This window comes from Dermochelys coriacea, chromosome 5, assembly GCF_009764565.3.
Source record: "Dermochelys coriacea isolate rDerCor1 chromosome 5, rDerCor1.pri.v4, whole genome shotgun sequence".
NCBI lineage: Eukaryota > Metazoa > Chordata > Testudines > Dermochelyidae > Dermochelys > Dermochelys coriacea.
Window position 1 is genome coordinate 50,997,029 of NC_050072.1, and position 25,734 is coordinate 51,022,762.

General features: G+C 42.3%; 2 protein-coding genes across 9 annotated transcripts in view; one reads left to right on the plus strand and one right to left on the minus strand.

The window, feature by feature from the left end:
• Window positions 1-10,700, minus strand: part of PTCD2 (pentatricopeptide repeat domain 2) — a 37,744-nt gene extending 27,044 nt beyond the window's left edge. For 2 of the 4 annotated variants that reach the window (XM_043514286.1, XM_038402341.2), the window contains exons 1-2: window positions 10,568-10,700; window positions 953-1,045 (exon numbers count right to left, since the gene is read on the minus strand). In XM_043514286.1, coding sequence (XP_043370221.1) covers window positions 953-1,045; window positions 10,568-10,700 — 226 coding nt within the window. Of the gene's footprint in view, window positions 1-952; window positions 1,046-9,317; window positions 9,587-10,567 lie in introns of those variants that run through there. The other 2 variants (XM_043514288.1, XM_043514287.1) reach the window with 2 other exon arrangements.
• Window positions 10,701-10,745: 45 nt separating this feature from the next.
• MRPS27 (mitochondrial ribosomal protein S27) overlaps window positions 10,746-25,734 on the plus strand; it is a 61,059-nt gene continuing 46,070 nt past the window's right edge. For 4 of the 5 annotated variants that reach the window (XM_038402337.2, XM_038402338.2, XM_043514285.1 and 1 more), the window contains exons 1-3: window positions 10,746-10,980; window positions 17,381-17,458; window positions 25,057-25,127. In XM_038402337.2, the coding sequence (XP_038258265.1) occupies window positions 10,746-10,980; window positions 17,381-17,458; window positions 25,057-25,127 (384 nt within the window). Of the gene's footprint in view, window positions 10,981-12,213; window positions 12,262-17,380; window positions 17,459-25,056; window positions 25,128-25,734 lie in introns of those variants that run through there. The other variant, XM_038402340.2, reaches the window with a different exon arrangement.

Here is a 25,734-nt window from a genome sequence, read left to right on the forward strand (position 1 = left end):
CAGGCTAATGTACTAGTCCTCATGTGGCCCTTGTGGTGATTTGAGTTTGAGATCCCTGGTATAACCAGTCAATTGACAGATTATTTTTAGGATTGGTGAAATGGCCAGCCACAGATTATGTCTCACCTGCATTGCTTTTTTCCTCCCCCAGGGCACTAATGTGACACAGTTTCATGCCATCCATCCCATGTTTAAATTATGGGTATCTCACTCTTATCCTATTTTGCGTTACGACATTATACTGCCAATTAAATTTTTTAACACTTGTTTCTATCTTTTATCTCAGGAAATAACTCTCAGCTCCCACCCTGTCCCCCCCACAAAGAATGGGTCATTTAAGATTGGGTTTTATATCTTCACCTTCACAGAACATCCCCTCCCCCTAACAAACCTCATTTTGGTCTTTGGAATAATTCTTGCAGGTTAGCATTAACAGAAATAAAATCTGTGTATAATCAGACAGCTTCATGAAGATAAGTCTTGCATAACCTTTCTGAACTCCTCAGGGCAGATTTATGTTTTATTAAATAAAGGGAGAAGGAACCGCTACGGATTTTCCCTAATGGGACTTTGTCTATTAACAGTAACAATCCAAGACTTTACTTCTCATTCATTTTGGAGAGCCTGAAATCTTTCATATTTCTAATTTACAAGTGTCATTAGAATCAGATGAGATACAAGATGAGAGGTTGGGAGAAAGGAAATATCTGAATAGCACAAAATTGCTAATTTACAAAGTGGATTAAGACAGAATTATTGGCATAACCCTCTTCTGGATACCTAAGCATTTACTAAATTTTGTATTAAGGTTTTCCTGTAGAAGAAAACAGTTATCTGTTCTAAAAAGTTCCAAAGTTGCACGGTGGTTTGGTGGCTTTGACTGGAACAAATAGAAATCTTAAGCACTAATTTTAATATTGATGATATTGCTCAATAAAATAAAGACTTGTACCTTTATTGCCATAAATTTGATGTTCAGTTGCTACCTTCTTCTGCTGAAATTCTTGCAATCGTATAATATCATCTGTTAACAGATATCGTTTTGCTAAAAATGGGGAGGAAGGAGAAGATTCACCATAATATTAGATTTACTGTTTGACAACACTGAAGTTTTCATTTAGGAACTGCTAATATTATTTACAATGTAATCCTGGACCACAAGAAGATTCAGGGCCTGGTTTTCAGAAGTGCTGGGCACCTGCAGCTTAGTCAATGGAAGCTGTGGGCATTCAGTGCCTTTAAAAACCTAGCTCTTAAAGTGCATCATAGTCAAAATGTGATGGTAAACATGGTATCTTCTTCCTCAACTGAGTCTCTAGCCATAGTTGCTTACTTTACTGACAAAAATAAATATTTACTCCTACAGTTTTGCAGGGCAAATATAGACAAGGAGAAGTGAGCAGTATAATAGTTTTGTTTCATGCATAATTAAACTGCAAAAGAATAATTAAAATTGAGATGTGTGTTTCCCCACTAACCAGTCTATGAGAGCAGTCAGAGCAAAAAGGGGGAAAAAAGCTCCCCCATGTGTGAAATCCTCTTAGTAGTGGTCCTTTCCGGCTTTCTCAGGAGATCCCAGAATGCACCATTCTATGACAGCACAAATAGCGGCAGTGAAGAAAATTTGATATTTGTGCTATCATAGAATGATAGATATTTGAAAAGTCAAGGAAGACAGGAGACATTTCAGAAGACTGGAAAAGGGAAAATATAGTGCCCATCTATAAAAAGGGAAATAAGGACAACCCAGGGAATTACAAACCAGTCATCTTAACTTCTGTATCTGAAAAGATAATGGAGCAAATAATTAAGCAATCAATTTGAAAACATCTAGAAGATAATAAGGTGATAAGTAACAGTCAGCATGGATATGTCCAAAACAAATCGTGTCAAACCAACCTGATAGCTTTCTTTGACAGGGTAACAAGCATTGTGGATAGGGGGGAAAGTGTAGATGTGGTATATCTTGACTTTAGTAAGGCATTTGATACTATCTCGCATGACCTTCTCATACACAAACTAGGGAAATACAACCTAGATGGAGCTACTATAAGTTGGGAGCATAACTGGTTGAAAAATCGTTCCCAGAGAGTAATCATCAGTGGTTCACAGTCATGCTGGAAGGGCATAATGAGCAGGGTCCCACAGGAATCAGTTCTGGGTCCTGTTCTATTCAACATCTTCATCAATGATTTAGATAATGGCATAGAGAGTACACTTATAAAGTCTGCGAATGATATCAAGCTGGGAAGGGTTGCAAGTGCTTTAAGGGTACGATTAAAATTCAAAATGATCTGGACAAACTGGAGAAACGGTCTGAATTAAATAGGATGAAATTCAATAAGGACAAATGCAAAGTACTCCACTTAGGAAGGAACAATCAGTTGCACACATACAAAATGGGAAATGATTGCCTAGGAAGGAGTACTATGGAAAGGGATCTGGGGGTCATAGTGGATCACAAGGTAAATATGAGTCAAAAGTGTAACGCTGTTGCAAAAAAAATCAAACATCATTCGGGATGTATTAGCAGGAGTATTGTAAACTAGACATGAGAAGTAATTCTTCCACTCTACCCTGCGTTGATTAGGCCTCAACTGGAGTATTGTGTCCAGTTCTGGGTGACACATTTCAGGAAAGATGTGGACAAATTGGAAAAAATCCAGAGAAGAGCAACAAAAATTACTAAAGTGCTAGAAAAAGGCTAAAGAGGATCTTGGGGATAATGGTAGCATGACAAATGGGAAGGAGGATATAGAAGTAGATATTACCATATCAGAGGTAGAAGCGAAACTGAAACAGCTTAATGGGACTAAATCAGGGGGCCCAGATAATCTTCATCCAAGAATATTAAAGGAATTGGCACCTGAAATTGCAAGCCCATTAGCAAGAATTTTTAATGAATCTGTAAACTCAGGAATAGTACCGAATGATTGGAGAAGTGCTAATATAGTTCCTATTTTTAAGAAAGGAAAAAAAAGTGATCCGTGTAACTACAGGCCAGTTAGTTTGACATCTGTAGTATGCAAGGTCCTGGAAAAAATTTTGAAGGAGAAATTAGTTAAGGACATTGAAGTCAATGGTAAATGGGACAAAATACAACATGGTTTTACAAAAGGTAGGTCGTGCCAAACCAACCTAATCTCCTTTTTTGAAAAAGTAACAGATTTTTTAAAGGAAATGCAGTGGATCTAATTTACCTAGATTTCAGTAAGGCATTTGATACCTTGCCACATGGGGAATTATTAGTTAAATTGGAGAAGATGGAGATCAATATGAACATCAAAAGGTGGATAAGGAATTGGTTAAAGGGGAGACTGCAACGGGTCCTACTGAAAGGCGAACTGTCAGGTTGGAGGGAGGTTACCAGTGGAGTTCCTCAGGGATCGGTTTTGGGACCAATCTTATTTAATCTTTTTATTACTGACCTTGGCACAAAAAGTGGGAGTGTGCTAATAAAGTTTGCAGATGATACAAAGCTGGGAGGTATTGCCAATTCGGAGAAGGATTGGGATATTATACAGGAGAATCTGGATTACCTTGTAAACTGGAGTAATAGTAATAGGATGAAATTTAATAGTGAGAAGTGTAAGGTTATGCATTTAGGGATTAATAACAAGAATTTTAGCTATAAGTTGGGGACGCATCAATTAGAAGTAACGGAAGAGGAGAAGGACCTTGGAGTATTGGTTGATCATAGGATGACTATGAGCTGCCAATGTGATATGGCTGTGAAAAAAGCTAATGCGGTTTTGGGATGCATCAGGAGAGGCATTTCCAGTAGGGATAAGGATAAGTACAGGAGAGGCAGAGGAATTATTTCAGCTCAGCACCAATGTGGACACAAGAACAAATGGGTATAAACTGGCGACCAGGAAGTTTAGACTTGAAATCAGACGAAGGTTTTTAACCATCAGAGGAGTGAAGTTTTGGAATAGCCTTCCAAGGGAAGCAGTGGGGGCAAAAGATCTATCTGGCTTTAAGATTCTACTCGATAAGTTTATGGAGGAGATGGTATGATGGGATAATGGGATTTTGGTAAGTAATTAATCTTTAAATATTCAGGGTAAATAGGCCAAATCCCCTGAGATGGGATATTAGATGGATGGGATCTGAGTTACTATAGAAAATTCTTTCCTGGGTATCTGGCTGGTGAATCTTGCCCATATGCTCAGGGTTTAGCTGATTGCCATATTTGGGGTCGGGAAGGAATTTTCCTCCAGGGCAGATTGGAGAGGCCCTGGAGGTTTTTTGCCTTCCTCTGTAGCATGGGGCATGGTTGACTTGAGGGAGGCTTCTCTGCTCCTTGAAGTCTTTGAACCATGATTTAAGGACTTCAATAGCTCAGACATGGGTGAGGTTTTTCATAGGAGTGGGTGGGTGAGATTCTGTGGCCTGCGCTGTGCAGGAGGTCGGACTAGATGATCAGAATGGTCCCTTCTGACCTTAGTATCTATGAATCTATGAAAACATGACCTATGAGGGAAGACTGAAAAAACTGGGTTTGTTTCGTCTGAAGGAGAGAAGACTGAGAGGGGACATAAAAGTTGTTACAAGGAGGAGGGAGAAAAATTGTTCTTCTTAACCTCTGAGGATAGGACAAGAAATAACGGGCTTAAATTGCAGCCAGGGCGGTTTAGGTTGGACATTAGGAAAAACTTCCTGTCAGAGTGGTTAAACACTGGAATAAATTGCCTAGGGAGGTTGTGGAATCTCCATCATTGTGGATTTTTAAGAGCAGGCTGGACAAACACCTGTCAGGGATGGTCTAGATAATACTTAGTCCTGCTCTGAGTGCAGGGGACTGGACTAGATGACTCCTTGAAGTCCCTTCCAGTTCTATGATTCTGGGATCTCTTGAGTAAGCCAGGAAGTACGAAAATAATTTCATAAAACGGTGGGGGGAGGGGAAATTGAAAGATGAGCATGTATTGTTTTATGCATCACAATAGCACCCAAACTTCCCAATCAAGTTTGGAGCTCATTCGTATTAGGTTCTGTTCAAGTACATAAGAAGATATGGTTCCTGCCCCAGAGAGTTTATAATCTTAAGACTTCAATGCTGAACTCAATTTTGTTTGCATCTCATCTTTTTCAGCTAATTGTCAGCTAAGTTCTGTTTGCAAAATCACTACCATCACACCACTGACTTCCTGAGGAAACTACAGTCCATTGGTGATCTTCCTAAAACACCATCCTAGCCACTATGGATGTAGAAGCCCTCTACACCAACATTCCACACAAAGATGGACTACAAGCCGTCAGGAACAGTATCCCCGATACTGTCACGGCTAACCTGGTGGCTGAACTTTGTGACTTTGTCCTGACCCATAACTATTTCACATTTGGTGACAATGTATACCTTCAAATCAGCGGCACTGCGATGGGTACCCGCATGGCCCCACAGTATGCCAACATTTTTATGGCTGACTTAGAACAACGCTTCCTCAGCTCTCGTCCCTAATGCCCCTACTCTACTTGCGCTACATTGATGACATCTTCATCATCTGGACCCATGGAAAAGAAGCTCTTGAGGAATTCCACCATGATTTCAACAATTTCCATCCCACCATCAACCTCAGCCTGGACCAGTCCACACAAGAGATCCACTTCCTGGACACTACGGTGCTAATAAGCGATGGTCACATAAACACCACCCTATATCGGAAACCTACTGACCGCTATTCCTACCTACATGCCTCTAGCTTTCATCCAGATCATACCACTCGATCCATTGTCTACAGCCAAGCGCTACGATATAACCGCATTTGCTCCAACCCCTCAGACAGAGACAAACACCTACAAGATCTCTATCATGCATTCCTACAACGACAATACCCACCTGCTGAAGTGAAGAAACAGATTGACAGAGCCAGAAGAGTACCCAGAAGTCACCTACTACAGGACAGGCCCAACAAAGAAAACAACAGAACGCCACTAGCCATCACCTTCAGCCCCCAACTAAAACCTCTCCAACACATCATCAAGGATCTACAACCTATCCTGAAGGACGACCCATCACTCTCACAGATCTTGGGAGACAGACCAGTCCTTGCTTACAGACAGCCCCCCAATCTGAAGCAAATACTCACCAGCAACCACACACCACACAGCAGAACCACTAACCCAGGAACCTATCCTTGCAACAAAGCCCGTTGCCAACTCTGTCCACATATCTATTCAGGGGATACCATCATAGGGCCTAATCACATCAGCCACACTATCAGAGGCTCGTTCACCTGCGCATCTACCAATGTGATATATGCCATCATGTGCCAGCAATGCCCCTCTGCCATGTACATTGGCCAAACTGGACAGTCTCTACGTAAAAGAATGAATGGACACAAATCAGACGTCAAGAATTATAACATTCAAAAACCAGTTGGAGAACACTTCAATCTCTCTGGTCACTCGATCACAGACCTAAGAGTGGCTATACTTCAACAAAAAAGCTTCAAAAACAGACTCCAACGAGAGACTGCTGAATTGGAATTAATTTGCAAACTGGATACAATTAACTTAGGCTTGAATAGAGACTGGGAATGGATGAGTCATTACACAAAGTAAAACTATTTCCCCATGGTATTTCTCCCTCCCACCCCACTCCCCACTGTTCCTCTGATATTCTTGTTAACTGCTGGAATTAGCCTACCTTGCTTGTCACCATGAAAGGTTTTCCTCCTTTCCCCCCCCTGCTGCTGGTGATGGCTTATCTTAAGTGATCACTCTCCTTACAGTGTGTATGATAAGCCCATTGTTTCATGTTCTCTGTGTGTGTGTGTATATAAATCTCTCCTCTGTTTTTTCCACCAAATGCATCCGATGAAGTGAGCTGTAGCTCACGAAAGCTTATGCTCTAATAAATTTGTTAGTCTCTAAGGTGCCACCGGTACTCCTTTTCTTTTTGCGAATACAGACTAACACGGCTGCTACTCTGAAACTTATGGAATCATTCTAATCCTTTTTACGTGTTGGCTTAATCAGAAGTTAGGGGAACACAAAAAGGAAATAAGTAGCCTAACTTATGAAACAGCTCATATCAATAGGAAAAAAGGATCGTTTTATTTATACATACACACAAACCAAAAATTCTAAGGAACCAGAAAAAAATAAAGAAAATCCTAAAATTTCTATTTACATAAGAAAATAAAGGCCCGTCTATACATATTAAAATATACACCAATGCAAACCATCCCAACACAGTTGAAATAAATACACCTCATTTCTTTCAAGTATGTCTTGTCTCATGGTAACCTGTTATAACAGGTTTCAGAGTAGCAGCCGTGTTAGTCTGAATTCACACAAAGAAAAGGAGTACTTGTGGCACCTTAGAGAGTAACAAATTTATTTGAGCAAAAGCTTTTGTGAGCTTTCGGATGAAGTGAGCTGTAGCTCACAAAAGCTTACGCTCATATAAATTTGTTAGTCTCTAAGGTGCCACAAGTATTCCTTTTCTTTTTGTTATAACAGAGTGACTAAATAACAATTCTTCTGTTCCCACTGAACTAGAATCTTGAAAATTGGTATATTCATTCCTCCTTCCACCCCCGAAATGTGCCATTTCTAACATATCTCATCAAGAGATCATCAGTTTAATAATTTACAACACATTCTTTATTTTTGAGGTGGTCTTATTAATAAGGCTATGATTTTGTCAGAGATATTTTTAGTAAAAGTCACAGACAGGTCACGGGCTTCCATGAATTTTTCTTTATTGCCCGTGACCTGTCTGTGACTTTTACTAAAAATATCCGTGACAAAATGGGGAGCTGCTGCAGGGGCCGGCAGGGAGCTCTGGGGGCTCCCATCACCACCTGGGGAGCTCGGAGCTCCAGGGTCCCCCTCCCCCTGTGGCTTGGAGCTGCTGGACCCCCCCCTCAAGGCAGTTCAGATGCTACCAGCACCTGGAGCTGCAAGGAGCTGTGGGGTATCCCCCAGCCGCTGCCAGCATTATAAGCTATGCTGACATAAAAGTGCTTCTGTTGCCATCGCTAACACTGTTCAAGAAAAAAGAAAAGGAGTACCCGTGGCACCTTAGAGACTAACAAATTTATTAGAGCATAAGCTTTCGTGAGCTACAGCTCACTTCATCGGATGCATTTGGTAGTTTTTCCACCAAATGCATCCGATGAAGCGAGCTGTAGCTCACGAAAGCTTATGCTCTAATAAATTTGTTAGTCTCTAAGGTGCCACAAGTACTCCTTTTCTTTTTGCGAATACAGACTAACACGGCTGCTACTCTGAAAACTGTTCAAGAAGCTGCTGTTACTATGCCAATAGAAAAATTAATTGGTGTAAGCTGTATCTACACCAATATAGCTATATCAGCAAAGCACTGATAGTGTAGACAAAGCTTCAGTATCAAGTTTGGAATATCTAGACTCTCTGGAAGTATATCTCAAGAAGGCAGACATCCCTTCAACCTTCTAAGGCAAATAAGCTGGGTATCATACAGGACAGACATTCAGTAGCCACTGAATCAGCGCTGGGACAGAGTCTGTGTATGGGACGGAATGATTTTATCTGGGTTGAATTCAATTCTTTGTCTTCTGAAGTACTCTATAGCCTTAAATTTGTAACTTACAGAGTAGAAAATTGAAAAGAAACTTTAGAGGGGAAAAGTAAGTATTGAACTTATCACTAGCAATGGGCATTGTGGGATCATGGAGCTTCAACTCACTAAAAAAGCAGCTCTGTTAAGAAACCTGCTTTTGTTGAAGTGGCCTTTCATGGTCAGAAGCTTCCATAAAAGGAAGGCTCATCGAGGAATTCCCATTTCTAAAAGGATAGGACACTAATAAATGGAAGGCCATTCCCAGTTAAGGCACCCCCAACATCACATGTTGTAGGTAAGGAATGCAACAAGGATGTTGCACAGGCTGTTCTCAGAGTAGCAGCCGTGTTAGTCCGTGTTAGTCCGTATTCGCAAAAAGAAAAGGAGTACCCTTAGAGACTAACAAATTTATTAGAGCATAAGCTTTCGTAAGCTACAGCTCTCTTCATCGGATGCATTTGGTGGAAAAAACAGAGGGGAAGCACTGAAACAGAAATGCAGCTTTTCTTGGGTGGATTCCCTTTTCTTTATTTCCACAAACACAGTAGGTCTCAGATTAGGGCATTTGGAAAATTGGTCAAAATAATGACTGGGTGTTAACAAGGAGAGGCAACAGGGGTTTGGGCAAGGGCACTGTTCTCCCTGGGAAATTTTTACATTAAAAAAAAAAAAGAGTTAAAGCACTTTTTAAGGCCAGTAGGCATGACCTTATATTTATTGGAAAAGTGAAACAAAGAGATGAAGTGATCTGCATATTGCTCACCCAGGGATCCAGTTGCAGAGCTGGAAACAGAACTCGCATCTCCCACCACTTCCCTAACCTAGCCAGTGGCATTAGAACAATTTTTATAGTGAGGGATGCTGAAAGCCACTGAACTATAAACCCTGTATGTGATGGAAACAATTTCAAGCCAGAGGGTGCTGCAGCACCCCAGCACTCCTAATTCCAGCACCCCGATCCAGCAGATCGAGGGATGTGATCATTCCCCTCTATTCGACATTGGTGAGGCCTCATCTGGAGTCAATGTGCCCAGTTTTGGGCCCCACTCTACAAGAAGGATGTGAAAAAATTGGAAAGCGTCCAGCGGAGGGCAAGAAAAATTATTAGGGGACTGGAACCCATGACTTATGAGAAAAGGTTGAGGGAACTGGGATTGTTTAGTCTGCGGAAGAGGAGAACGAGGGGGGATTTGATAGCTGCTTTCAACTACCCGAAAGGGGGTTCCAAAGAGGATGGATCTAGACTGTTCTCAGTGGTAGCAGATGAGGAGGAGTAATGGTCTCAAGTTGCAGTGGAGGAGGTTTAGGTAGGATAGTAAGAAAAACTTCTTCACTGGGAGGGTGGTGAAGCACTGGAATGGGTTACCTAGGGAGGTGGTGGAATCTCCTTCCTTAGAAGTTTTTAAGATCAGGCTTGACAAAGCCTTGGCTGGGATGATTTAGTTGGGGATTGGTCCTGCTTTGAGCAGGCGGTTGGATTCAATGACCTCCTGAGGTCCCTCCCTGATATTCTATGATCCCACCCCAGGAATCCCTATTTCGGGGTGAGGCCCCACGTGGCTGGGGGGAGAGGGGGTTACACGCTCCGCTCGGACAGCGCAGCTGGACGCTGAGCGCAGTTAGTTGCTGACAGAAGCAGCCCTCTAGCCCCCTGTACCGCTGCGGGCAGGGCAAACAGCCAACTCCAACAGCCGCGCTCCCCCGGCGGAGCCCAACCCCAAAAGCAGTGGCGCTCACGCTCCGAAGCACGCCCCTGACAGGCCAAGGGGCCGCTCCACGCCAGCCCAGCAGCGAACAGATAGAGCTCAGAAGGGACCACACATCCCAGCAGCCCCAGCGCCAGTTTGCCTACTCCTCCAAACCCAAAACGCTGCAGTGCATGCTGGGAAGCGTAGTCCTACCGGGCCATGACGCCGTCCCTGGGGTGCGCAGCCGATCCAGCCTGCGCGCACAGGACACTCCCACCCCCACCCCCACCCATTTCCCGAGCCTAGGCCCGGCGCCCGGGGGTACCTCCGTGCGGGCAGTTCCAGCAGCTGGATCCCGCGGCAGCTGAGAGCAGCATGGAACGTTTAATTGTTTCCCACAGGATTCGATTAGAACTTCTAGCTACCGCGGCGGCCATTCTGTCCTCGGAACGTACCATCTGCGCTCAGAGGCGGGGGGGGGGGGCGAAAGAGGTCACTCGTAAATGGAATTCACCCCGCCCCCCTCGCTAGTGCCGGTGTCCCTCCACGGGCAGGGAGGTGCGCGGCTCCTCGGTAGCAAAATAGCTAGGTCAGGGGAGCACTATCTCTGTGGCTGTTCTCGTCTGCCCTCTCCGTCTCAGAGAGTGGTACATTCCGAGATGGCGGCCCCCATGCTCCAGCGAGCCGTGGTCTTCTGGGGCAAGGCTGGGGGCGCGAGAGTGCCTCGCGCCGTGGCAGGTGGGTGACGGTCCAGAGCGGTTGGTCCGGGGCAGCCCGCAGGCTCCACCTGCCCTGGGGCTCGCTGAGGGGTGCGGACTCCCGGGCGGAATCAGTCAGGGTGTCGGGCACCGCTTGGTCCCATCAACTCCTGCGTGCCCCTGGGAACGGAGCAGGTCCGAGCTCGCCCCCCGCGTACAGCTCCTGTATGCCCAGGCGTCATAGGCCGGTGCAGGAGAGCGGGGATCTGCTCCTGGCTCCGTAGTGCACTTAGGAGATGATCAGACAGCAAGTGTGAAAAATGGGGACAGGAGGTGGGGGGGGTAATAGGAGCCTATATTTAAAAAAAAACCCAAAATCGGGACTGTCCCTATCAAATTGGGACATTTAGTCACCCTAAGCGCACTGCTGGGGTGACCTGTAAAATGGGGATAATCGTACCCCTCCCCGCCAGTGTAAAGTGCGCTGGGAGCTCTGCGTGCAAAGGACGAGTCAGAGTTGAGTGTCCTATGGCTCCTGGCTACTGCACCTGGCATAAGGGGGTTGCTAAAGCCATTCCCCGTGCTAGCCCACTGGGGGCTCCAAGCAGGAATATTTTTGGGGGCAGCCCACAACACCTACTAATAATTAATAGGGAGCCTTTTTGAGCTGCTCAGGGCCTTAAGCAATTGTTGAGTCTGCTTATGCTTATTACCAGCTCGAACTACAGCTTGTGAATGTAGACCTACATTTATTCCACATTCACCACCATACTATCATCTACCCAGTCACCTGCTTTTCCAGATAACATGAACTAGCACCCTGCTGTAATGTAGGGGCTGTAAAATCTGCAGGGATAAATGCTTATCAAAAATTATCCATCCAGCAACAAAAGTTAGAGAGGTAAGGTGAGTGAGATAATATTACCTCATCCACCTTGTCTCTCTAATAGCCTGGGATCAATTTGGCTATAACACCACCACAACGGCAGTGGTCACAAACCTGTCAATCATGACTGACTGGTTGATTGTGATCTCTAGCTGTGTAGTGTGGCTGCCTCGAGGGCAGACTCCCTGTCTATCCGGACACATGCCGCTTCCGGAAGCAGCCAGTGTGGCCCCAGGGGGTATGCGTCTCCTTCTGTGTGCCGCTCCTGCAGCTCCCATTGGCTAGGAGAACTGCAGGGCGGTGCTTGCAGAGAGGGGAAGTGTATGGAGCCATGTTCTTCTCTCCCTTCCCCCCCCGGGCTGCAGGGGTTCATTGGGAGCAGTGTAGGGTCAGGGTAGGCAGGGAGCCTGCCTTAGCATCACTGAGCTACTGGAGGTAAGTGCTGCCTGGTGGGAGGCTGCACCCCATCCCTGAGCTCCCTCCCAGAACCAGCAGCCCATATCCCCTCCTGCAACCCAAGCCCCACCCTGAGCCCCCTCTCAGATCCAGCATCCAAACCCCTCTTCTGCACTCCAGCCCTGAGCCCCCTCCTGGAACCAGCACCCCAAACTGTCTCCTGGACCCCAAGCCCTGGTTCTCCTCCCAGAAGCAGCACCCTGTACGCCCTCCTGCACCCCAACACTTTGGACCCTCCTCCCCGAGCCAGCACTGTGATGTTGCACTCCATATATTTTATAGAAATATGCTTATGAGTGTGAATATGATGCAAGTGGAATATGCTTTATGCAAAATGTCTCTTGTAAGGTATCATAACAAAGGTTATAAACTACTGAACATATTTTTCCTATTTCTATGCATGTATCATTCTTAAAAAGAAAAGGAGTACTTGTGGCACCTTAGAGACTAACAAATTTATTAGAGCATAAGCTTTCGTGAGCTACAGCTCACTTCATCGGATGCATTTGGTGGAAAAAACAGAGGGGAGATTTATATACACACACACAGAGAACATGAAACAATGGGTTTATCATACACACTGTAAGGAGAGTGATCACTTAAGATAAGCCATCACCAACAGCAGGGGGGGGGAAGGAGGAAAACCTTTCATGGTGACAAGCAGGTAGGCTAATTCCAGCAGTTAACAAGAATATCAGAGGAACAGTGGGGGGTGGGGTGGGAGGGAGAAATACCATGGGGAAATAGTTTTACTTTGTGTAATGACTCATCCATTCCCAGTCTCTATTCAAGCCTAAGTTAATTGTATCCAGTTTGCAAATTAATTCCAATTCAGCAGTCTCTCGTTGGAGTCTGTTTTTGAAGCTTTTTTGTTGAAGTATAGCCACTCTTAGGTCTGTGATCGAGTGACCAGAGAGATTGAAGTGTTCTCCAACTGGTTTTTGAATGTTATAATTCTTGACGTCTGATTTGTGTCCATTCATTCTTTTACGTAGAGACTGTCCAGTTTGGCCAATGTACATGGCAGAGGGGCATTGCTGGCACATGATGGCATATATCACATTGGTAGATGCGCAGGTGAACGAGCCTCTGATAGTGTGGCTGACTCCAACGAGAGACTGCTGAATTGGAATTAATTTGCAAACTGGATACAATTAACTTAGGCTTGAATAGAGACTGGGAATGGATGAGTCATTACACAAAGTAAAACTATTTCCCCATGGTATTTCTCCCTCCCACCCCACCCCCCACTGTTCCTCTGATATTCTTGTTAACTGCTGGAATTAGCCTACCTGCTTGTCACCATGAAAGGTTTTCCTCCTTCCCCCCCCTGCTGTTGGTGATGGCTTATCTTAAGTGATCACTCTCCTTACAGTGTGTATGATAAACCCATTGTTTCATGTTCTCTGTGTGTGTGTATATAAATCTCCCCTCTGTTTTTTCCACCAAATGCATCCGATGAAGTGAGCTGTAGCTCACGAAAGCTTATGCTCTAATAAATTTGTTAGTCTCTAAGGTGCCACAAGTACTCCTTTTCTTTTTGCGAATACAGACTAACACGGCTGCTACTCTGAAACCTGTATCATTCTTGTGTCTGAAGCTAGACATATGAAGTACAACTCTGAGGTCCTATTATAATTATGTAAATTGTAGGCCATGAATGGTTGTTTAGGATCTTGATGGCTTCCATTGACTAGGACAATTGGTTGTAAATGGCTTATTTACATGCAAGCCTTCCTCTGTACACGTAGGCCAACCCAGGAAGAATGGAGACTAGGGGTTTTACAGTGAGGTGTGACCATGTCACATGATACTGGAATCCATCTTAATCCTTGTACTTTTCCATTGGTGAGGTGGGGGTGGGGACAATTATAGACAAAAGATTCCTGCTTTGTGCCAAAGCTATAAAAAGGGGTGGAGCAGGCCAAAAAGGCCCCAATCATGAGAAAACCCCTTAACACCTGAGATGTCTGCTGGATCCAACAAAGACTGTATGGGGGGAAGGATTGGGCCCAGACTAGGAAGGGGGTCTAGTCTGTGAAAAATGCTTATTAGCTCATCTTTGAGGGTGAGATATTACCTGTAATCAGTTGTAGTGTTTCGGGCTTAGACTTGTGAGTTTATTTTGCTTTTGTAACTTACTTTGTTCTGCCTATTACTTGAAACTACTTAAATCCTACTTTTTATACTTATTTATTAATAAACCCACAGTAAGTGATTAATGCCTTGCGGAGCAAACAGCTGTGCATCTCTATCAGTGATACAGAGGGCGAACAATTTACAAATGTACCCGGTATAAGCCTTATACAGACTAAAATGGATTTAGATCCCAGTAGGAGCTAGGTGTCTGGGTGCTGGAGACAGTTTTTCAGCTGGAGACAGGGCTGAGTTGTTTTTAGTTAGTCTGCAGCTTTTGGGGGCATGGCCCAGACCCTGGGTCTGTGTTGCAGCAGGCTAGGGTGTCTGGCTCAACAAGGCAGGGTTCTGGAGTCCTAAGCTAGTGGGGAAAATGGGCTCAGAAGTAATTTCAGCACATCAGGTGACAGTCCTAAGGGGATCTCTGTGAGTGCCCCACCCTGAGCCCCCTCCTGGAACCAGCATCCCATACCCCTTTCTGCACTCTGAACCAACTCCTGTTCCCCAGACCCCCCTCCCAGAGGCAGCATGTAGTACCCCCTTCTGCACCCCAACACTCTGGACCCTCCTCCCAGAGCCAGTAGCCCCTCCCCTGATCCCTTTCTCAGAGCCAGCACCCTGTACCCCCTCCTGTATTCCAACACTCTGCCCCAGCCTGGAGCCTACTCCTGCACCCAAACTCCCTCCTAGAGCTTGCACTCCTCACCCCTTCCTCCAGGCTCAGCCTAGAGCCCCCTCCCACACTGTGAACCCTTTGGCCCCAGTCCAGAGCCTGCACTCACTCCTGAACCCCAACCTGCCCCAGCCCACTGAAAGTGAGTGAGGGTGAGGGAGAGTGAGCGACAGGGGTGGCGGGCTGGGGGGGGAGGGGAAGATGAAGTGAGCGGAGATGAAGGGCCTTGGGGAAGGGGGGGGGTAGATCCTGTGTTGCCCTTAGATTCGAAGAGTGATCTTGGATGTAAAAAAGATTGGAGACTACTGACCTACAGCAACCCAACTTAACCATTTTTATTAAAGCTTGTTTTTACAAAAAGCACAATTTTGGGAAAAATTGAACTAGAATTCTCCTTAAAACACTGTACATAAACACCTCTGCTGGAGGAGTTTGTTGGGTGTGTTTACAATTTCAGTAATTTGAAATCTCTCCTTGTTGCTTCATAGTAGGTCAGTGTCCATGTCTCAGAAATCACCATCTTTTCATTTGGCACTAACTGGTATCCTTGTGACAAAAGTGAAGTAGCATGGAGACTGAACTACCCTTATGGTTAGGGTTGACGCTCTGAAGGCAGCACAGAAGTAGAAGTGGCAATAACATGATCCCCCCTAAAATAACCTGGTGACCCCCCTGCAACTCCCTTTTGCATAATGTCCCTTCATTATGGTGTCTGTACTGTGTGGAGACAATCACATTTCAGCCTCTACAGCTGGCATTCTTAACCAACTCTAACTGGGTACACAGACACAAACAAAAGGGAAAATTGTTCTAAAATGGCTAATTAAAGTTATCATCGTTTAACACGCCTACTACTTATATTGAAGAATGAAGGATATTAAATGCTTCTTGTGATTTGAAACCTTTTTGTACAGCTGATTGCATACAATAAATGTATTCAGACCACAGGACTCCAGGCCACCAGATCTGTTTGACACACATTCGCAAAGAAATGCGGAACTGGACATCTTTAAAAAGAAGGGTGGTGAAGCAAAAGAGGTTCATTTTCTAGCTTCCAGCTATAGCAGGAAAATAACTGTAGGAGTAAAATGAAAAACTGACTTTAAATTTAATGAGGTTTGTTAGTGCTTTCAGATGAGGACTTGAAAACAAATGCTATGTAGTGTGTGGAACCATAATAGTAATTTGTACTTATAATATTTCATCCAAGTCTTTCAAAGCATTTTACATCCATATCTGTACCTCTTTTCCCTTCAGCAACACATGACATGCTGCCCTTGCACCTCATGTATTCCTTTGCGCAATGGTGTTCCCTATCCTCCAGGATTCAGCACTTGCCCTTGTCTTCCAGAAGATATGAACAGTCTTGCTCATGTTTCACAGGACTGCCAGTCTCTCTCAAATAGAGCTTGGAGAATAACCACTTTTTATTTGGCTTATTGGCAATTTGGAAAAAAAAAAATCCTTTTGAGTTGGTTCTAAAAATGAAAACTTTAGGCAAATAGAAGTAGTAAAAAAAAATAAAATTGTGGGTTGAAAACATTGGTTTTTTACACAACTTTTCCTTTAAATTTTGAGCTTTAACATTTTTGAATTTGCTGAATAAAATTGAATGACATTTCAAAACCTGAAGTCACTTCAAACTGAAAAATTGTAACATTGTTTGGAAAATATCAAAACAAAATGCTTTGAGTTTCAGATTTATATTCTGAAACAATTTGGGGAAACTGCCATCAGTTTACAAACTGACATGAAGTTATGTTAATTGATTCTGCATTTTTTTTTTTGCCAAAAAAAAAAAAGGTTCAGTTGAAAAATTGAAGTCCTAATCACAAATGTGCATGAATAGAGAAGTATGTGAAGAAAAGTATATGTTTGATGCCAAGTGGGTTTTGTTTTTTTTTTACTTCTTGCCTTTGTTCATGAATGTTTCCTGGCCTTAGGTTTTTATTAGAGGCAGAGAAAATAAGTAATGTGTGAACAATAAATGTTTTAATGCCCGAAAGCTCTCTCTCTCTCTCAAATGCTAAAATCAAGTTAAGTGTTGTGGAAGTTAATTTCATGTTGCAGGGGATTAGAGAGACTTCTAGGGAAAAGAAAGTGACCACTGTAATGTCTTACTATGGTTTGAATGCATATATGATGAATTAACTGCTTGAAATATGGAGTGCTCACAAAACAGTTAATTCAGTGAATGGAAAATATAAAAAATTGTTCTAATGTTCATTTAGTTAAACTGACTCCTTTAAGTGACATGACTTTGACAATATACATATATTTTTAAATTAGGCAGAAGATCTATTCTTTCTGAAGCTTACGTGGACAGTTCAAGATGGGAAGAAAGAGAAAAAGAGGAGCATAGCTTGGGTAAGGAAAGTTTTTACATTTACTCATCTTGACGAACTGAAAAACCTAAAATTATGGAAGAGTTAATACCATTACTCACATTTTTAAGTACTTAACACTGAATATTTGTGGAGTAAAATGCTACTAAGATTGAGTAAGAGGATCAGAATCCAATTCTGTAAGTTGGAAATATCTTGCCTGTTTGTACTATTGATCCAAAACAAAAACCTGCAGATACTTTCTCCCAAGGGTAGACTTTATACCTTTCATTAAAATTAGAAAAATGTGTTTTCTGTAAATTGTTTTTTCACAAAAAATACACATTCCATGGATGTGATTTTTTTAATCTGAGAAGCTCAAGTGCCCATTCTAAGTTTTTTATATCAAAATGTAAAAGGCAGTCTCTGTCACTTACAATTAACAGGTTTCAGAGTAGCAGCCGTGTTAGTCTGTATTCGCAAAAAGAAAAGGAGTACTTGTGGCACCTTAGAGACTAACAAATTTATTAGAGCATAAGCTTTCGTGAGCTACAGCTCACTTCATCGGATGCATTTACATCCGATGAAGTGAGCTGTAGCTCACGAAAGCTTATGCTCTAATAAATTTGTTAGTCTCTAAGGTGCCACAAGTACTCCTTTTCTTTTTACAATTAACAGTAAGATGTGTTAGATGTGCAAGATGTCATTTTGTAAACTATTGGAGGATAATTTTCAAAGACTAACTGAAATCTTAGTGTCTGCTAAAGTTTTTGCTGAGATTTATTAATTTTCTCTCAGGAAAACTGAAAGTTAGTTTTGCTTTGTTAAACATTAAACCATCTGCTATGGTGTTTCATGGGAGTTGTAGTCTGTGCACTTGTATTATCTCCTTTGGGCTGAGCTCCTGGGCTGGACTACATCTCCTATCTCCCTACCAAAATCAGTCTATTTTGGTCAATTTCACAGCCATAGGATTTTAAAAATACTAAATTTCATGATTTCAGCTATTTAAATCTGAAATTTCACAATGTTGTAAGTGTAGGGGTCCTGACCCCAAAAGGTAGTTGGGGGGGGGGGGGTGGTTGTGATCCTGCTACCCTTACTTCTGTGCTGCTGCAGGTGGCAGTGCTGCCTTCAGAGCTGGACAGCTGGAGAGCAGTGGCTGCTGGCTGCAAGCCCTGCTCTGAAAGCAGAGCTGCCGCCAGCAGCGCAGAAATAAGGATGGCATGGTATGGTCTTGCTACCCATAGTTCTGTGCTGCTACCTGCAGAGCTGGGTGCCCAGCTAACTGCTGCTGTTATCTGGTTGCCCAGCTCTGAAGACAGCACAGAAGTAAGCGGGCAATACCATGCTCCCCCCCTAAAATAACCTGCAACTTCCTTTTGGGTCAGGACCTGCCCCCCCCCCCCCATTTGAAAAACTCTGGTCTTCCCTGTGAAATCAGTATAGTATAGGGTAAAAGCACACAAAAGACCAGATTTTACAGTGGGAGATCAGATTTCACAGTCTGTGAAACTTTTTTCATGGCCGTGAATGTGGTAGGGCCCTACTCATCGTGCACCACAGTATCCACTCTGAGCTGCATGGCGTATCATAGGGTAGTTTCATGGCAAGCTTCCAGCTTCCTTTGGGCAAAGGGATTTTCCTAGCCATGAATGAGGCTGTAATCTGATCTTGATTATGCTTGGATAAATCCAGAAGATCTGCACTAAGGACCAAGTGTGATTTTTGGGGGGATTGGGGGGTGTGAAGAGGAGGAGGAGAAGGGTTTTGCAACTGTAGAAGTTTAGAGGGGAAGGGAGAGGAAATGTACTGCAGTATCTAGTCAGTTTCCTTGCCAATGCAAGATGTCGTCTCAAATCAAGGTTGGAGGTCTTTCTAAAAGATGTGGTGTAGCTCAACAAGTAGTTATGGGATAGATGCAGGATTACTGGGTGAAAGTCTATGGCCTGTGTTGTGCAGGAGGTCATGATCACCAGGATCCCTTGTAGCATTAATGTTTATGATTTGTGAACTGCTCTCTATAGTACATAACTTTTTCATCTATTCATAAATAACTGACCGATACTAACTCATTTTACTGTACATAGGCTACCAGAGTTTTTTTTTTATATCAATGACTATAGCCCTGATCATACAGCTCTCTTATGACACTGTGGGGAGGGAAACTGCAACCTCTTTTCTGCCTGAGACCTTGGACCAAAGCAGTTACCTTACTCCTGGCTGCTTCTGAAAGTCAAGACTGCTTTCCCCTTTCTCATGGTTATTAGAACAAATTCATTCATTTGGTTTGGGTTTTGGTGTCTTGTTCCTGGAAGGAACAAAAGAAGTTAGTAAAACCATGTCATTCGCATGTTGGCGGAGAGGACATCTGGACTATAGTCCGTTTTTGCTAATTGTGTTGCTGCACATTTAATCGTGTGTAAGAGCAAAAAGATAATTACTACTAGGATGAATTATTGAACAATTTTTCATGGACTTCATCTGCAGAACGCTGAGAAAGATGATTAAATTGGCACTTACCCCTTCAGTACCTGTTTTGCTAGTAGAAGCCTATAATCTCCATGGTTGTCAATCTGGCACATCTCATGATGATTTAAAGAAAGTAGTATTTTTGATATAAAGAAGCGGAATTTGTGTAAAGAACATTTCTCCTCTATTCCACTGCTCTGATGACATGGTTGTGTTTCAGGCTTGTTCCTTTACTGTGTTATCTGTATGGTGTATTGTTACAAACTTGACTCCATAACAATAAATGATGATTATAGCCTAAAGTTAATGTTCGTGGAGTGATAGGATTTTGAGACATCCAAATATTGCAGAGGAGAACATAGCATTTGTTCCACATCCAAAACTAACTAAAGAACAGTGGGTTTTTAAAAGATGAGATTGACATGTCCTGGTCATGGTTTTCAAATAGCCTACTGATAGGGAAAAAATCTGTTTAACAATAGACTCTCTTCTGAAAATTAGATGCTCAAAAAGGAGGATTGGATGGACCTACATTCTCTAAAATTTCAGTTGCTCTATCAACAAAAAAGATAAAGTTAACTGACAGTAGATTGATGGCAAGTAGAGACCGCACAAGTGGTTCATTTTGTTTGAAAAAGCATTGGTGTTTTACTTATCAAAACTTTTCTGTCAGAACAGTAGATGGCAGTGCTCTCTTTGTAGACTTCAATGAGAAGGCCTTTGTTATAAAAATCAGTCCTTTCCTGATGGATCCCAGGAATGTGGAGGCCAGGGCCAGTTGTGTGTGCTGCATCTTATTTGCATGTTGGCAGTTGAGAGCAAAGAGATTTGATGTAATAAAGTTGTAGGCTGAGCTCTTGACTCGAGCAGTCGTTCAGTCTCCCAATATAGGACAGCATTTTTTCCTCCAAAGTGTTTTGTTTTTATAAAAACTGAAGTTGAGCACTTAACAATTCTGCACTGAAGTAGGTCTTCACTCACAGGATGGGTATGTCATAGGTACCGGCTTCCCAACATTGCCTTGTCAGTGGGCTTCAACCTTGTTCTTGATGATCACCATTGTAAGTGAGATGATAGTTCAGTCTCCATGCTAAATTGCATGTTTGCCATAAGGGTGCCAGTTGTGAGAGTGGCTTTTGTGATGGACAGATCTGGAACTGAACTGAGACCACATTCATGTTGCATCTGAAGTGGGTTTTTTACCCATGAAAGCTTATGCCCAAATAAATCTGTTAGTCTTTAAGGTGCCACTGGACTCCTTGTTTTTGAGACCACATTCATATAAGACAGGCCACTGAACAGCAGTCAGATGTTAGCCACTGTTGACCTGAGTTATATTTGAAAAATCAGTAACTTGGGAGGTGAAAGACTTTCTTTCATTAGTAGGTTCCCTGAGCCACCCAATTGTAGGAATTTTAGTTTTCACAAACAGATTTAAAAATAAACAAGAAATGGAAGAGCCCATTATTTCCATGACTAAGGGAGGAAGGGGATGCCTTGAATGTAAGTCACCCCCCACTCTTATTTTTTTAAATAAAAATATGACATAATATATGGTTATACTGTCTTCTGTAGTCTGTGGAAAATTACCTTTTTATGAAAGATAATAATTCAGTAAAAATTAATCTTGGATGAGAGTTGATCATATTAATCTCCTATTTGATAATTACCTCTGCTGAACAAATAGTGTAAAAACATTTTCTGTGGATATTAGTTAGAATTTAAATACAAATTCACTTGGCCATGTAAACACCCCTTTTGTGTTTCCACACACATATGGTCAGGTTTTATTGCCATGAAAGCTAAGAAATGTAAGTTATGCATTTGCATTCAGATATCCTACCAGTAGAATTAATCATTTGACCAGTAAGATATGTCAAACAGTGTTAAAAAAAAAAATGGTAAAATACTTTCAGGACAAATTTATAGATCACTAATAAAAGAGTAAGACATTATGGTCTGTGGCAGGCTTAGCCTTAGATACTTATGCCTAATTACAACAAACAAATTATTTAACTGAATTACTTTAACTTAGAAAAATGCAAAACATAATGAAATGAAATTCTAAAGAATGGCACCATGATGCAATCTAAAAAGGTAGGCCGCTGCCTACTTCAGGGCATTCTTGCTGGAATATTTGACAGTGTTCAAATATTTATGGTTAACTGACATTATTTGACTGGGCAATTGATCAGCTTGCCACACCTACCCACAGCACATGTATAATTTGCAACACAGCTACGTTATTTTTTTATTAAATAGCAATCCACAGAATTAAATTTACAAAAACAACTGAATAATTTAAAATGAATTTCAGAAAAATCAGTCTGCTCTCACGCTCTGCAGACAGAAGCAAACCTGGAATATGGTCACTGCAAAATATTCATTCATCTCTAGTGACTACAATAGAAGCTGCAGTTTGGCGGACAATGTTAAATTTTCAGTTAACCTGATTTCTGTTACTTATATGTTAAGCTTTAATGTTAGTGTGATTTTTATACTAGGGCTGAGGAAGCTGTGTCAGTAGTGCAAGTTACTTTCTGTGGTAAAGTGCTGAGTACAGCTTCATTGACAGATCAAGGGGCTAATCCTGCAACTCTCAAATAGTTCAGGGGGAGTTCTCTGTGTGCCTTTCAGGATTGGACACCAACACTCAAAGCTGTGCTAGACATCTTTCAGTTTCAGATAGAGATGCATTAAATCCTCAACAACTCAATGAAGTCTGAAAAATGACTGCTACAAATGCTCAAATAAATTTGTTAGTCTCTAAGGTGCCACAAGTCCTCCTTTTCTTTTTGCGGATAAAGACTGACATGGCTGCTACTCTGAAACCTGCTACAAATATGTTTCCCAAGCTGTATATTCATTCACCACAGAACCATGTTGTGGTATTGTTTAAATACTGAAGATATTCTTATTGTATATTTTCCTGCCTTATTCACTGTGTAGATTCAGAACTCTAGATAGTCTTAAAGGTGCTCACCTGAGCACGATCTGTAACTAGCCTTTTGCTAATTGCCGTCAACCTGCTGTTGCTGCTACATATGTTGCCCTTGAAGAGTAAGTTCATTTCACTGTTTGAATTTTATCACTGCTGTGAAGAATCAAAATGGCCTCTCCAACTGTTATCAGTTGTCTAGACCTAGATCAGTTGATCAGATGTGGGAGAATTGAATTATTCAGTCCCTTCTACCATTCCCTTTTTCTACACATTTTCAAAGGAGTTTAAAAAAAAAAAAGTACAGCAGATACATTTGCCCTTAAGCTTAGTGACTCAAGGCAATAGGTTGTTGACAGTTTTCCATGCTTTCCCTAGAAGAATCTTGTATAACATTGATTTAAGGGTAGGGAAAAAAAATACTTGAGAAAGATAGTTGAAGTTAATAATTGTGGTAACTACGGCTAGGTTAAAAATCAGTATTTCACTGAGTATGGTCATTCAGACATGGCCTTGAGGTGAAAGGCCTACATTTTCCTACTTGGATATCTTGTGTTTAGACACCTAAATCCACATTTAAGTGCCAAAATAAGTGGCCTTTTTCAGAGATGCTGAACAGTCTTGGGAGCTGCACCTTCTTAGCACCTGGGAAGTCAAGCTGCTTACTTATATGCCAGAATACAGATTTAGGTGTGTAGCTTTAGCCATCCTTTTTTGAAAATTTGGCAAAAGATCCTATCTACAATTGTAAATGAGCTAGATTTTCAAAGGTATTTAGATTTCTAAAGATGCAGATTGGCATTTCTGAAAATCCCACTAGATGCCTAGAAGCCCATCTGCATCATCAGGCATCTAAATACCTTTCAAAAATCCAGTTGTAAGAGCTTGAACTCAGGTGGAATGGCTGGGTCTACAGGAAGCCAGCTGCAGCTCTGTAATTCAGGGCTGCCTCGGGTAAGTGGAGACTGCACAGATACAGAATAATGTATGCCTCTGGTGGTAGGGCCCTCAAAGACTTTACTTACACCATTGGAGAATCAGGTGTAGTGGGTTTCAGAGTAGCAGCCGTGTTAGTCTGTATTCACAAAAAAAAAAAAAAGAGTACTTGTGGCACCGTAGAGACTAACAAATTTATTTGAGCATAAGCTTTCGTGAGCTACAGCTCAGCCATTCTTCCCCCCGTCCTGGCTATGGTCTACCTCCCCTCCCGCTCTGCTGAAGTATAGAGCTTAACATCCTTTGTGCTGGAAAGAAATTATGGCCGTTGCATATTACAATGACAGGTGGAAAACAAATTTTAAAATCAACATATTCCTTCTCTTTGTTGCACTGCAAGAACCTGCAAGATCAAAAGCCTGTTGATATCAATAGAAAGATTCATTGATTGCTCAGTAGGCTTTGGATCAGGCCCTAAGTGAGTTGCAAAGGGGTCAGTGAGTAGAGCTGTTTGGAAAGGGGCTAGAGGAGAGTATTTGCCAGTCACCAGACCTGTGAGATAGGGAAAGTACTCCTGGGGCTGCTGCCAGAACCCTAGAGGCATTTGGTATCCCTGGTATCCCTCCATTTGCAATGGAGCCGATACACAAAAGCATAGAGAGACAGTGAATCTGTCGTAGTTTCATGGATTGGATGCCCTTGGTGCATCTCTGAGATGCTGGAATAGAGCTTTTTCCAAGACATTGTTATTCAAGAAAACTGCAAAAAGATTTAGATTTATCAATTTAGATTTATCAAAGTCAGTATTTAGCCCCAAAGTTTAAAACCACTGTGCAGACAGTTTAAAAAAAAGTTACCATGTTGGGCTACTGGGATGGTAATAAGATACGGACATACAGCCCAGTTTACATTTGACTTGATGTTTATCTTCTTTTGGCTTCTAGGAGTTGCTGATTATTGTTGACTTATTTTATAATAAAATAAGAAAACTAAACAGATGCAATGTCCAGTAAACACCAAACTTGAAACCAACATGAACTTTCAAGGCATCTGTCCAGCTTGTTTAGGCACTTAGTTCACTGAATGCTTTAAGTTTTTTCCCAGTATTAAACATTTTGAAAAATCCTCCATGGATTTTGTTCTAACTTCAAATGAAAATAAAATACATTGCTAAGAACTGGTGTTTAATTTCATTACTGCATGCCCTGTTCCAGTTTGCAGAAGACTTAATCTTTTACTGTCAGTTTCTCTCTGTAACTTTGACTAGTGGAAAATAATTGTTCATGTTTCTACAGCTGAATTGGCCACATTAATGGACAGAACCTATGAAAGAAAACTTCCTGTCAGCTCTTTGACAATATCACGGGTAAGAAAAAACTCCACTATTAACAAAGATGGGAATGACCGGAGAATACTTAAGAAATCAAGTGAACTCCTAAGGGATAATTATTTGTGCTGAGAGTTCAAGTTGTAAATATCTTGTTATATTGTTAAATTGAAGCCTTAGCTCTGTAAAACTGTCTGCTCTATCCACCTGCTTTGACTATTTATTGTACTTGGATTGTAAGCTTTTCAGGGCAGAAATTGTCTTTTTATTGTGTTTGTACAGTACCTAACACAAGGGAACCCTGACCCATTACTGGGGTTCCTAGATACTCACATAATACAGATCAATATATTGGATCAGAGTCTCTGAAACTGGCACAGAAGGGTGTAACTTACAATCCCCTGTGCCAGCCTGGCCCCATGCACCAGAGGTGAGAAGACCCATCCCAGTAGAGTGCCGGCAAAGCTGCTGTTGCCTGCCCTTTTGTGGTTTCTGTCTACGACAGCAACAGCTTTGAAATCCAGCAAGTGCTCCATTGCAGTGGCCCTCAACCTTTCCAGATTACTGTACCCCTTTCAGGAGTCTGATTTGTCTTGTGTACCCTCTAGTTTCACCTCACTTAAATTACTTGTAAGCAAACACTTAT